The sequence below is a fragment of the Bombyx mori genome, chromosome 15 (genome assembly GCF_030269925.1).
Source record: "Bombyx mori chromosome 15, ASM3026992v2".
Lineage (NCBI taxonomy): Eukaryota > Metazoa > Arthropoda > Insecta > Lepidoptera > Bombycidae > Bombyx > Bombyx mori.
In genome coordinates this window covers 2,601,964-2,617,270 of record NC_085121.1, presented here as the reverse complement: position 1 = coordinate 2,617,270, position 15,307 = coordinate 2,601,964, and the positions used below count along the sequence as shown (strand labels likewise).

The window sequence follows — 15,307 nt, the reverse complement described above, 5'->3', positions numbered from 1 at the left end:
TTGGCTCACACGTGGCGTTCCAACCGGCCTTTCCCACTAAGTTTCTCGCCGGATCTTCTCAGTGAATCGCGTTTCCAAGCCGGTGGTAGATTCTGCGAAGCACTGCTCTTGCCTGGGCCAGTGTTAGCAACACTCCCGGTTTGAGCCCCGTGAGCTCACCTACTCGCCCGGTTACGCTGACATAGCCTCTCAAGGCTATCAGCATAGGTAGAAAAAAAAAGCCACCGGCCTTCCTATTTCATCCACAAATAATTTTTATGATGTGCTTCAGCTTAAATATTATGATAACTACGGTTTAGTTTTATAAATTTTGTCATGTCTATTAGCTGCGCTAGCCTCTTAGCATGGCATAATGGGCAATGAGCTCGTTTGTCTGTCTAATAAAAAAAAGTAAAAAAACTCATGTACGTAGTTTGCCTTGAAAAATGTTGCCAACACAATGATGAATACAATTTTCATAGCAACAGAATGGGAAAGAACGCAACGACGTTATGCTCGACTTATGCACTCGGGGTTAATGACACTGCACTATAATAAAGACATATAATCTGTCATGAACGACTTTGTGTCGGGGCCTGTTGCATGACTAGAAGAATAAGGACAAAATGATTCATCATAAAACAGGAGAGGTTTTTGAACGATTGATTTCTTGACCTACGAATGTAATAGAAGTATTCAAAATTTCTAAAGATTAATTCACTTTCTATTTCTGAAATCTATCTCTAAATAATCCGACATTATATTACAATCATTTTTACAACGACTGCGACCTTATTTATCACTCATTCAACTCTTAATCTAGGTTAACAGAAATGCTAGTAATCGTGAATAACTTTCAAGAGTATTACAGTTTTTGTAATAAAGTTAGCTGTTGGTCCAATTGGTGGTACTCATTCATACTTGATTGATATTACTCCGCGCGACTAAATTACGAGCGAGAATGGTCAGTAGGATTAAGATATATATCTTTGCGGGAACGCTTCCCTGACACCCAGTTTAGAATACTAATGAAGGCCATGACTTTAAAGGTATTGACTTCAAGGTAGTTGTATTAAAATATGTATCATATAACATTTACCACAGAGGACCGTGAGCACGCGAGGCCTAAAAAAATACACTAAAAACATACTCGATATCATTATCGTTCTCCACATGCTATAACTGGCTCATGCATTAAACAATAAATAATTATCGTAGCCCCAACCTCCTTGGTTCGAGATAAACACATCTTGTCACAGACAGACGAGTAACTGAACATAAATAAACGAGAAAAAAAAGCGATAAAGACCTTATCATTAAGAGACTATTTACCAAATAATGTCATTTTAAAATCAAGATCAATTTATCTGTCATTCACTCATCACACGTAGGGTATTTGTATGAAATTAAACATTAGTCACGTTACATAACATAGCATATTATAATATTATGTTTTAATATGTATACGAGTTAATTAATATTCTTTGGAACTGCAACGATAAATGAATTATTCACGACCGTATTCGATGTTTTCAGTCTGGTCTTAAAATATGACAAGACACTTAAAATTAAAATCTATGGAATGAGATTAAACACACAAATTGAGACCTTGTGTCGAGTCTTTAACGAATAATTTTATACTACACACCACAATCGGATATTAACTTGTGTGCTGTAATTCGTTCGAAGTAGATAAGAAAGAAGTTTTGGGGACGAACGTGACGGTTATTGGAACTTAAAAGTTCTTGACTTAGAGATTACGGAACAACAAGTCATGGAAACAACAACAACAATCCAGAGAAAAGAAGGCCTACCGTCTCAAGAGCGGCTACTTTGGCAGAACCTTTTATTCCCTACTTATTCGCTGGTAAATTATGGAGCTATTCCAGATAAGCTCACGGGGCTTAACCTGAGAGAATTTACTAACATTGGCCCTAGCAAGAGCAATGCTTCGCAAAATATACTACTACTGAGAAACTCAGTGAGTTACGAGAGAACAATTTGGCTATGAAACCGTATAAACACTTTTACAAATATTCACAAATCACTTAGTGATTCAGTGGAGAAGTTGTACATCTAATTAGATTTGGTCATTCGAGTCATTAAAACATTCGAGTGTTTCGAATTTAGAAATTACAATTTAAAGGTTATAAGCGTTATTTCAAAAGCGATAAGCTTTACTGTTTAACGCTATGATCGATTAGAGAATGGTGTGTAGCCACACACGTGCAAATTAAAATAACGATAATGATAACAAACTTAATTGCCAAACCAATTTGTGAAATTCTCAGTGGAAAATATACAGCGATAAAAAAAAACATGTAAAAATTACGCTTCGAAAACGCGATGAAGAAAGAAAAAAGCATGCGCTAGAACTGAAGCATTCAGAGGCATAACCTCATTCTCGCACAGGATTTTTAGTATCGCTTTTTTAGTTTAACTAGCAAATCATAAGTGTTCGCTTTGAAACGCATCTAAGCACCACTATTAAAATATCTAAATTAAACATTATAAATAAATGGATAAATATTTCGCATCGAAATGCCCAAGCTAGGATTTTCTCTTGTATAATGAATATCATGAACCCCAGACACTAAAAAGTACATACACACCCTGGTACCAAATGTCTTTTAAAAAAAATATTTTCTGCAAGTGGAAACGTCTTCGTCATAGAGTTCTATCATCTATGTATCATCATCAGCCTTAAGACAGCCGAAATTCCAATAGCTTGAAATTGGAACATATAATCACTTTGCCGAACAGAAATAAGTAAGGTGGCACTATAGAACAACGGGTGCGTTTGTGGGTGTGTAGCACAAAATATGTAAATAACTGTAACCAATTTATAGCCAACTATAAAAAGCCAATCAAGTCAATAATAAAATTAAATGACATAACTTCCTTATCGTTACTACTTGTTGCGAGGCTTGATGCGAGTGCTAGGCTGTGTAGCGCCTGGGTGTAAGTAAGTATTTTGCGTTTAAAAGTTATTTAAAACAATACATTTTTAACAGGTAAAGGTGTTTTTATTACGTTGTTAGAACAGCAAGCGGCTTAATCTAAATTACCCGTGTCATTAACATCTTTAGTTCTTAATTCGAATGACAATAACTGACCACTATTTTTATGATTAGCATTCATTTCTTCGTCATGTTGCCCTTATCCTACATTATGTGAGGTCGGCTTACATATCTTCTATTATGCCTATAGGGATTTGGATCAGTTTTACGTACGGCCCCTATCTGACGTCAACTATCCTTGTGTTCAACCTCGATATAACAATTCGGAAGGGAACAAGTAAATATTCGTTATATCAAGTAATTCGGTAAACTGAGGTTTGTTATATTAAGGTTAGGTTGATCTACCATTTGTTGTAACGAGGTAAAAAAAATTAGTTTTATTCTCCTCAACATTACGTACCCATATTTTTATAGCAAACAACTTCTATTAATAAATTATGATAACACATTTTTATCTAATGTAACAATTTTTTGAGACTGTCGATTCTATGGAATTGAGGGTCATATTGGTAGTAACGTTACATAAAGGTTTTGGGTAGACAAAATTCGTTCACTAGAGGTATTTAAACTTTTTAATAGTTGAAAATTCGTTACAAAGAGGTTGTTCGCAAGAAATCTTCCAAGTGTAAAGGTATATTTTACTTCGATCAATAATTGATCGAAGATATTTTACACCGACTCTTATGGACAATTCAATGGCATAACGAAGAATTTGTTAAATCGAGTACGTCGTTATATTGAGGTTCGTTAGATTAAGGTTGCACTGTATTATCTCAAGCAGTACATTCATTGCAACTTGCTATATGTAGGGTTTGTTCTGTTTCGTCTTTTGGTGTTTCTTTTACTTCGTTTGTTTTCGATTCTATGATTTGATTTTTACTATCTATTTTATAAACGCTTACACTAGAATTAAAATTTTTAAACATATCAATAAGTTTAACAATATTTGCTATGTGTATGTGCATTACTATAATTCTCATGTTGTATTTGTTATTTTAGCTGTTCTACACACACTCATCACTTTTAATTATTATTCTCATAATCCTCTCGCAGGTCTGCTGGAAGAGATTTCTTAAATAAATAAGCAGTGCCTTTGTATATAATTTTCCTATTACTCTGTACTATGTCTTCTTTTTTGTGTGTACATAAATATATAAATAAATAAGATAAAAAATTTAAATCGCATTTTATTATAATTGTTTTTTTCTTCATTTGAATATAACAGTCTATTAGTCAATCCGAACGTATTATTGTCTGTTCATCGACAGTCTCGTATCCACGGTTAATAACATTTTGAGGAAAATCACAGCGGTCGTGTAACTTTACAAACCATACAGTTATTTGCAAGTCAAACAGTCACAATATTATGTCTGCACTATATTCCTCGTAATTTCGCAAAGACTTTCCTCCTCATTTGGACAGGCAAATCGATTCGATAAATTATCCTTGACAATGAGACTCTGTTATGTATGAATGTATGAATTAATTTTAAAAATTAAGTTTAGATCTCTCTTGTTTTCTGTACAAACAACCTAAGCTGTTTTAACTATGTTTATTGCGTTTGTTAAGGCTGTAACAGTTCAATACACAGTTGAGTTTTTGCCGTCACAATAAAATCTAATTGTCCATTGATTCAAGACTTTGCCCACTGAGTTTCTCGCCGGATCTTCTCAGTGGGTCGCGTTTCCGATCCGGTGGTAGATTCTGCGAAGCACTGCTCTTGCTAGGGTCAGTGTTAGCATCACTCCGGTGTGAGCCCCGTGAGCTCACCTCCTAGTTGAGGTTACGCTGAAATATCCTCTTAAAGCTATCAGCTTAGGTAGGAAAAAAAAAAGATTCAAGACTCACCTTAACATCAATAAGTCGAACGGCAAAAGCGGTGGCTTCCGGAGCTGACAGATTCAGCTGACAAGGCGCCAGTGGAGCAGTCGGAGGCCTCACCAAGGCAAGAGCGAGGGCCGTTCCGGTAGCGGAGTTCAGTCCTAAGTCCTTCTTGTTCGTACGACCACATAGTAGACTAGAACTATTTGCTGCAACAATAACAAAAATAATATTAAATAATTGGAATTAAAGAAACGGTAGGCAGCGGCTTGGCTCTGCCCCTGACATTGCTGAAGTCCATGGGCAATGGTAACCACTCACCATCAGGTGGGCCGTGTGCTCGTCTGCCTACAAGGGCAATAAAAAAAAATAAAAAAATTGCAAATCTTAACGTAATCTTTAGCTTTTAAGTGATTACCGGAGATTTTTATAGAACACAAAAATGTAAATAAATAACACAACGGTTATCGATTTTTTTTAATTATTTATGAATTTTAATGAATATGTATTTACGTTGGGGCGAAGTATGGCTTTGGTTTGTACTGTAATCAATTTAGAACACCTCGAATATAAAATTGCTTATCAGTCCAAGGTTTGTTGATGTGTTCTACTAGCAGATGCACATTTCAATTTCACTGATGCTCCCTTATTGAAGTTTTATGCGATCAACTCAACGCATGGATTCTCGAATTCATAATTCACGATCTAAGAGTGAATGCATGGTTAGAAATGTATTTTATACACGTCACATTAATCTCGACAAGTATATCCACGTTCACAGGATACAGAGACGTAAATAGTGATGACGTCACCACTCTTCGCAAGGATTATCTTGTCCGTAATAGCAATAACCACTCCTTAATATCTTTTCAATCCCATATTACTATTTCAATTAAATACAATCTAAGTTTATTGATGGTAAGACATATTAAACGTCAGCATGACTTTAAAGAACGGCCGTCTGGTGTAGTGGTAAGTAACATGGTCACTACACAAGGGGGTCGCGTGTTCGAATCCCGCCAAGGGAGGATATTTGTATGATAAATATAAAATGTCTTTTCCAGGGTTATGGATGTATATTAAATATATGTATGTATATGTCGGCGCAAATATGACTATTTACCTACTGATCATCAACTAATTACTCTGTGATAAGAAATTGATGTTAAACAGTCCCTTTTATTGTAATTTCAATACTTTAAAATCTTGTAAACACGCCCGCGTGTTTAATACTTGTAAACACGCTGACGTGTACGAAGTCCTATAAATACGGCCGTGCTGTCTAGCGTTGATTCATCATTCCGATAGAGGCACCCGTCACGTGCGGACGTGCTCATCGTCCACTCGATCGCCCGGTCTTTGTTCGCCCGGCTTTTGTTAGCCCGGCCATTGTTCGCGCGGCCTGTGTTTGTGGTACATCTGCCGACTAAGTGCTCTTTCTGGAAGTTTTTATTTGTTTTGTTTCCTTTTGTTGTTTCTGTGTTCGTGGTACATCTGCCGACAAAGTGGTTTCCTGCAAGTATTTATTTGTTTTGTTTCTTTTCGTAATTTCTGTTTTGTTGTGCTTTTTCTTTGTCCTGTAGTAATCGCGCCGCATTGCCATCTGTGTTCAATAGAACCGCTCAGGTCCGAGTAGTTGGGGCCTCGCCGCAAGGCGAGTGTTTTCAAGACCCGGGGCCGCCCCACCTGGGTACTCAGCGATCATGGACGCTGTATTCGCGGAATTCCTCCGACTTCGCCACCCACAGCTCGCCTCGGAGTTTTTGGCCTTCAAGGCCAATCACACTGCGAGCCCTCTCGAGGACTCCGCCGCGCTCGCTGCTCCTGCGTCGCCTGTACCTGCGTGCAGAGCTTCTGCATTGAGCACCGCAGCCTCTGTCGTGCCTGCCGCTCCCGTGTCGCCTATACTGGCGAGAAAAGCTGCTGCGTCGTCCGCCGTGACCATCGTTTCAGCTGAGCGATCATCCGCGGCCTCCGTCGCGCCCTCTAAAACACCTACACTTGCTCGTAGGTCGCCTGCACCCGCCTCCTCGTGCTCCGACTCTGACTCGGACATGGAGGTCGACCTCGCCCCCGCCTCATCGACGGATGGATTCACCCTGGTACAGAAGGGTAAGAAGCGTGCCGCGGAGTCTCGAGCTCCCGCGGCCGCTAAAATTAGCAAAGCCGTGAACGCGTCGCGCCCCCGCCCTCAGACTCCCGTTGCGCCCCCAGCCCGTGCCACTCCGTCGCCGCGTCCGGTGGCACAAAATAAAACCCAGACCCCTCCCCCGGTTATCCTTCAGGAGAAGGCAGCTTGGGATCGAGTTTGCCTGGCCCTTAAGGCCAAAAATATAAATTTCACGAATGCCCGTAACCTCGCGAACGGCATTCAAATTAAGGTTCAAACACCCGACGACCATAGGGCCCTCTCTTCTTACCTCCGTAAGGAGCGTATAAGTTTTCATACGTATACGCTCCAGGAGGACCGCGAACTCCGCGTTGTAATACGCGGAATCCCTAAAGAGTTAGATGTAGAGCTCGTAAAAGCCGACCTGTTAGAACAAGGCCTACCAGTGAATTCTGTGCACCGTATGCACACCGGTCGCGGTAGGGAGCCATATAATATGGTTCTAGTCGCTCTCCAGCCTACCCCCGAGGGTAAGAAAATCTTTAACACACAGACCGTCTGTAGGCTCTCTGGTATCGCTGTCGAAGCCCCCCATAAAAAAGGCACTCCTAGCCAGTGCCATAACTGTCAATTGTACGGGCACTCTTCCCGTAACTGTCACGCGCGCCCCCGATGTGTTAAGTGTTTGGGCGATCACGCCACGGCCCTCTGCGCTCGCGACCAAAAAACCGCGACGGAACCGCCTAGTTGCGTCCTGTGTCGAACACAGGGTCACCCCGCGAATTACCGTGGTTGCCCCCGAGCCCCTAAAATAAATCGCCGCGTCGCCCGCCAAAACCGCCTCCGAGCTTCCGGCCCAGACATCAAAGCCTCGGCACCCTCTGCGTCGCAGGCTAAGCCAGCGTTCGTTCCGGCGGCGGTGCCCAGTGTCTCGGCCTGGGCAAAACCGCTGCCGTACACGAACACGGCTACAACTCCCTCCTCCGCGATTCGTCCCGCCCCCGCGACTCGTCCCTCTCCCGCGACCTGCCCTCCGACCGCGTCCGACAATCTCGCTTTAGCGATCGACTTCTTTCAGTCGATCAACTTTGAGCGCGTTAACGCTTTGGGCGACGCCATTCGCGCTGCCTCCACTGCACAACACTTTATCGCCGTTGTGCAGGAATACGCCGACGTATACGCGTCATTAAATACGTACGTCCTCCCCTCACTCCGCCGGTAATCAATGGCGTATATAAGTAGAATAAAGCCCCTATCCGTAACGATAGGATTTTTTAACGCTTACGGTCTCGCAAATCAACGTGATCAGGTTTCTGACTTTTTGCGTGACCACCAAATTGATATCTTTTTAGTGCAGGAGACCCTACTTAAGCCCGCGCGCCGTGACCCTAAAATCGCGAACTATAACATGGTCAGGAACGACAGGCTCTCTGCCCGTGGTGGTGGTACCGTCATTTACTATAGAAGAGCCCTGCATTGCGTCCCGCTCGATCCTCCCGCGCTCGCTAATATCGAAGCATCAGTGTGCCGAATCTCACTGACGGGACACGCGCCGATCGTTATCGCGTCCGTTTATCTTCCACCGGATAAGATCGTTCTAAGCAGTGATATCGAGGCGCTGCTCGGTATGGGGAGCTCTGTCATTCTGGCGGGCGACCTAAATTGTAAACACATCAGGTGGAACTCACACACCACAACCCCGAATGGCAGGCGGCTTGACGCGTTAGTCGATGATCTCGCCTTCGATATCGTCGCTCCGCTAACCCCGACTCACTACCCGCTAAATATCGCGCATCGCCCGGATATACTCGACATAGCGTTATTAAAAAACGTAACTCTGCGCTTACACTCGATCGAAGTAGTTTCAGAGTTAGATTCAGACCACCGTCCCGTCGTTATGAAGCTCGGTCGCGCTCCCGATTCCGTTCCCGTCACGAGGACTGTGGTGGATTGGCACACGCTGGGCATCAGCCTGGCTGAATCTGATCCACCATCGCTCCCGCTTAACCCGGACTCTATCCCGTCTCCTCAGGATACCGCTGAAGCCATAGACATCTTAACGTCACACATCACCTCGACATTAGATAGGTCATCGAAACAAGTTGTAGCGGAGGACTTCCTTCACCGCTTCAAATTGTCCGACGATATTAGGGAACTCCTTAGAGCTAAGAACGCCTCGATACGCGCCTACGACAGGTATCCTACCGCGGAAAATCGTATTCGAATGCGTGCCCTACAACGCGACGTAAAGTCTCGCATCGCCGAAGTCCGAGATGCCAGATGGTCTGATTTCTTAGAAGGACTCGCGCCCTCCCAAAGGTCTTACTACCGCTTAGCTCGTACTCTCAAATCGGATACGGTAGTAAGTATGCCCCCCCTCGTAGGCCCCTCAGGCCGACTCGCGGCGTTCGATGATGACGAAAAAGCAGAGCTGCTGGCCGATACATTGCAAACCCAGTGCACGCCCAGCACTCAATCCGTGGACCCTGTTCATGTAGAATTAGTAGACAGTGAGGTAGAACGCAGAGCCTCCTTGCCACCCTCTGATGCGTTACCACCCGTCACCCCGATGGAAGTTAAAGACTTGATCAAAGACCTACGTCCTCGCAAGGCTCCCGGTTCCGACGGTATATCCAACCGCGTTATTAAACTTCTACCCGTCCAACTCATCGTGATGTTGGCATCTATTTTCAATGCCGCTATGGCGAACTGTATCTTTCCCGCGGTGTGGAAAGAAGCGGACGTTATCGGCATACATAAACCCGGTAAACCAAAAAATCATCCGACGAGCTACCGCCCGATTAGCCTCCTCATGTCTCTAGGCAAACTGTATGAGCGTCTGCTCTACAAACGCCTCAGAGACTTCGTCTCATCCAAGGGCATTCTCATCGATGAACAATTCGGATTCCGTGCAAATCACTCATGCGTTCAACAGGTGCACCGCCTCACGGAGCACATTCTTGTGGGGCTTAATCGACCAAAACCGTTATACACGGGAGCTCTCTTCTTCGACGTCGCAAAAGCGTTCGACAAAGTCTGGCACAATGGTTTGATTTTCAAACTATTCAACATGGGCGTGCCGGATAGTCTCGTGCTCATCATACGGGACTTCTTGTCGAACCGCTCTTTTCGATATCGAGTCGAGGGAACCCGCTCCTCCCCACGACCTCTCACAGCTGGAGTCCCGCAAGGCTCTGTCCTCTCACCCCTCCTATTTAGCTTATTCGTCAACGATGTTCCCCGGTCGCCGCCGACCCATTTAGCTTTATTCGCCGACGACACGACTGTTTACTATTCTAGTAGAAATAAGTCCCTAATCGCGAAGAAGCTTCAGAGCGCAGCCCTAGCCCTAGGACAGTGGTTCCGAAAATGGCGCATAGACATCAACCCAGCGAAAAGTACTGCGGTGCTATTTCAGAGGGGAAGCTCCACACGGATTTCCTCCCGGATTAGGAGGAGGAATCTCACACCCCCGATTACTCTCTTTAGACAACCCATACCCTGGGCCAGGAAGGTCAAGTACCTGGGCGTTACCCTGGATGCATCGATGACATTCCGCCCGCATATAAAATCAGTCCGTGACCGTGCCGCGTTTATTCTCGGTAGACTCTACCCCATGATCTGTAAGCGGAGTAAAATGTCCCTTCGGAACAAGGTGACACTTTACAAAACTTGCATAAGGCCCGTCATGACTTACGCGAGTGTGGTGTTCGCTCACGCGGCCCGCACACACATAGACACCCTCCAATCCCTACAATCCCGCTTTTGCAGGTTAGCTGTCGGGGCTCCGTGGTTCGTGAGGAACGTTGACCTACACGACGACCTGGGCCTCGAATCAATTCGGAAATACATGAAGTCAGCGTCGGAACGATACTTCGATAAGGCTATGCGTCATGATAATCGCCTTATCGTTGCCGCCGCTGACTACTCCCCGAATCCTGATCATGCAGGAGCCAGTCACCGTCGACGCCCTAGACACGTCCTTACGGATCCATCAGATCCAATAACCTTTGCATTAGATGCCTTCAGCTCTAATACTAGGGGCAGGCTTAGGGACCCCGGTAACCGTACTCGTCGAACTCGACAAAGAGGTCGACGTGCAACCTAACCCATGCATCAGCCCGCTGAGTTTCTCGCCGGATCTTCTCAGCGGGTCGCGATTCCGATCCGGTAGTAGATTCATTCGCGAAACAATTGCTCTTGAGTTGTTAGGTCTCCTTCGGAGGCGCTCGGGCAGTTGTTAGCAAATCCCACCCCTCTTGGCTGAGCCTTTGCTCGCCCACCTGTCCTGGTGAAACTGGAAAGGCCTTCGGGCCACCAGTAAACTTTCAATCATAAAAAAAAAAAGCGTTGATTCATTCGTGTCCGAGCCGTAGTACAGTACGGATCTCTCTGTAACGTTGTTATGCTTCTCGTGCAATATACGCAGTTCTCGTGAAGTTTTGTTTTGGAAGCCCAAACATGAGTCATCATCGAGAACTTAATGACCGTGACGTCAACAATGCTGACGTCACACTTTTTAAAAACATTCCTTCAGCGTTTCTCCTCCGTCATCAGAAGTGGGATCACATGCCGCCTCCGCTCAGCAACAACCTGGAGACCATTTAACCATATCGGCGGAAGAAGACTATCCTCCAGCAACAGCCGATGAGCCTATACATCTACTTCACAAATCAGCATGGTCGAGCAACAAAATCAACACTCAAAGATAAGTTTTTATTTTTGATTACTAAAATTCCACCACATAAGTACCACAGTGTACGCCTCGGCAAACGTACCACAGTGTACGCCTCGGCAAACGTACCACAGTGTACGCCTCGGCAAAAGTACCACAGTGTACGCCCACTACATAAGTACCACAGTGTACGCCCACTACATAAGTACCACAGTGTACGCCCACTACATAAGTACCACAGTGTACGCCCACTACATAAGTACCACAGTGTACGCCCACTACATAAGTACCACAGTGTACGCCCACTACATAAGTACCACAGTGTACGCCCACTACATAAGTACCACAGTGTACGCCACAACATCACACTACACAACATCCTTATCCGAACACCTTAAATAAATCTACGAGAACCGCCGAGAACTCTACGAGAACCGCCGAGAACTCTACGAGAACCGCCGAGAACTCTACGAGAACCGCCGAGAACTCTACGAGAACCGCCGAGAACTCTACGAGAACCGCCGAGAACTCTACGAGAACTCTACGAGAACCGCCGAGAACTCTACGAGAACCGCCGAGAACTCTACGAGAACCGCCGAGAACTCTACGAGAACCGCCGAGAACTCTACGAGAACCGCCGAGAACTCTACGAGAACCGCCGAGAACTCTACGAGAACCGCCGAGAACTCTACGAGAACCGCCGAGAACCCTACGATACCCTCCGAGAACCCTACGATACCCTCCGGGAACCCTACGATACCCTCCGAGAACCCTACGATACCCTCCGGGAACCCTACGATACCCTCCGAGAACCCTACGATACCCTCCGGGAACCCTACGATACCCTCCGAGAACCCTACAATCAAATCGCATTAATAAGTCTCAAACCTACATAGTTACAAGTAACGCAAGTATAACAGATGCGCTACTCAGAGAAACTTTTTATTCCTGCAGGTCAATGAGAATCAAAGAAAAACCTACGAGAATCAACGAAGCCGGTGCAGAGCGCGCACCGCCTGTCAGTATGGCCGTGTCGGCGCAAATATGACTATTTACCTACTGATCATCAACTAATTACTCTGTGATAAGAAATTGATGTTAAACAGTCCCTTTTATTGTAATTTCAATACTTTAAAATCTTGTAAACACGCCCGCGTGTTTAATACTTGTAAACACGCTGACGTGTACGAAGTCCTATAAATACGGCCGTGCTGTCTAGCGTTGATTCATTCGTGTCCGAGCCGTAGTACAGTACGGATCTCTCTGTAACGTTGTTATGCTTCTCGTGCAATATACGCAGTTCTCGTGAAGTTTTGTTTTGGAAGCCCAAACATGAGTCATCATCGAGAACTTAATGACCGTGACGTCAACAATGCTGACGTCACACTTTTTAAAAACATTCCTTCAGCGTTTCTCCTCCGTCATATATAATAAAAATCTTACATTTATTTCCGCTATCAGGTACCTGTTTCACAAGTTCTTTACGAGCTTAGTACGGGACCAGTTAACCAGGCGTGATTGTTAGTAAATATTTATAATAATAATTATAATAATAAAGTCATTAGTATTATTTTTTTATTGCTTAATGAATGGACCAGCTCACAGTCATTGTAAATGCCGCCACCTACCTAAATAAAGCATATTGTCAATACTACTCAACTCTATGTTTTCCACCACATTTTTGTTACAAGATTTCGATGCTAATACGATAAAGTTATATAGATTAAGTGAACGTTAAGTAACATAACCTTAGTCAAGCTATCAAGTTTTATATCTTACCAAACGATTGTTAGAATCGTAACCGAGGTAACGTTGTTAAGTAATGAACAAAATAATTAAAGGTTGTTTCAATTTCCAACAAGACCATATATTTAATGGTGATGAAGCATTCTGTGACCACTTTCATGTTTTTAATTTCGTGTATGGGTGAACGTGCTCTCACGCCCCGATCACCGTTCTCGTCGAACCCGTCGCTTGCGATGAAAGACTCGGCGAATAAATTAACCCATAGACACAGCCCACTGAGTTTCTCGTCGGATCTTCTCAGTGGGCCGCGTTTCCGATCCGGTGATAGATTCTGCGAAGCACTGCTCTTGCTAGGGCCAGTGTTAGCACACGTCCGGTTTGAGCCCTGAGAGCTCACCTACACGCTAGGGCAACGCTGATATAGCCTCTTATAGGTAGGAAGAAAAAAAAACCCGCCCGCCTAGTGCTGAGTGGTTACCGAAGCCCCTAGGCATAGACTGTAAGATTACGATCATCTTGAGATTCCTCAAGACCTCACGTCTTAAGTTTGGCATTCGGTACTCACATGGAATATTTTGTTGTTTGTTATGAAGTACTAGCGCGACCCGCTCTCACTTTGCTTCGAGAACTGTAATATATTATTGATCTTATTGAATTTATTTTCTTTTATACAAATCTGGCCCAGACGGCAACAAACTCAAGCAAAAAAGAACGTAATTAACAAAAAATCTAATCTCTCCTTTTCTTATTACTCATTGCTTACTATTTTGGTGATAATGGATTACAAATAAAAGATACTGCCAAGGGATTTTTTTTCTAGGACTATTTAAGATAAACATTTCCATTTTACATTATCTACATACGTGTATATACCTAGTCAGGTCATAAGTATTGTCACACGGTAAAAACTTTTCTTTTAGAATGCTGGCCACAAAAAAATTTATTGAATTCGAATTTCGAATTGTTCATGAAAATAAAAATGTATACTTTTAGAATTTTACTCATTTTTCAATATGGAGTGGACGCTTAAAGAAGACCGTGTTGCAGTTATTGCGTTGCATCGTTGCGGTTACGCGCCAAGCCAAATTTTTAACATACTGAAAAATTTGAATATAACCAAAAGATTCGTTTATCGTACCATCAAACGATACAATGAAGACTCTAGTGTAGATGACAGGTCAAGAAGTGGTCGCCCTCGGTCTGTTAGGACTCCAGCAGTGATAAAAGCTGTGAAGGCGCGAATTCAAAGAAATCCCAAACGTAAGCAGAAACTGTTGGCCCTTCAGATGGGGTTAAGCAGAACCACGGTGAAAAGGGTGTTAAATGAAGACTTAGGGCTTCGGGCATATCGAAGAAAAACAGGACATCGTTTGAATGCTCGTCTAATGGACCTGAGACTGAAGAGATGCCGCGCTTTGTTGAAGCGGTACGCGGGAAAAAAATATCGGGAAATTCTTTTTTCGGATGAAAAAATTTTTACCCTAGAAGAGAGCTACATCAAACAAAATGATAAGGTGTACGCACACAGTAGTGAAGAAGCGAGCAACCGTATTCCGCGTCCAACGAGGTCATTTTCCATCCTCGCTCATGGTATGGTTGGGAGTTTCTTATTGGGGCTTAACAGAGGTACATTTTTGTGAGAAAGGTGTAAAAACGAATGCAGTTGTGTATCAAAATACAGTCCTGACGAACCTTGTGGAACCTGTTTCTCATACCATGTTCAATAACAGGCACTGGGTATTCCAACAAGATTCGGCGCCAGCTCATAGAGCGAAGAGCACACAAGACTGACTGGCGGCGCGTGAAATCGACTTCATCCGGCACGAAGACTGGCCCTCCTCCAGTCCAGATTTGAATCCGTTAGATTACAAGATATGGCAACACTTGGAGGAAAAGGCGTGCTCAAAGCCTCATCCCAATTTGGAGTAACTCAAGACATCCTTGATTAAGGCAGCC

General features: G+C 43.8%; 1 protein-coding gene across 1 annotated transcript in view; it reads right to left on the bottom strand.

Annotated features, from left to right (window-relative positions):
- Positions 1 to 15,307, bottom strand: part of LOC101741494 (uncharacterized) — a 98,572-nt gene that overhangs the window by 59,806 nt on the left and 23,459 nt on the right. Inside the window, exon 2 of the mRNA XM_012692570.4 lies at positions 4,848 to 5,029. Coding sequence (XP_012548024.1) covers positions 4,848 to 5,029 — 182 coding nt within the window. The remainder of the gene's footprint in view (positions 1 to 4,847; positions 5,030 to 15,307) is intronic.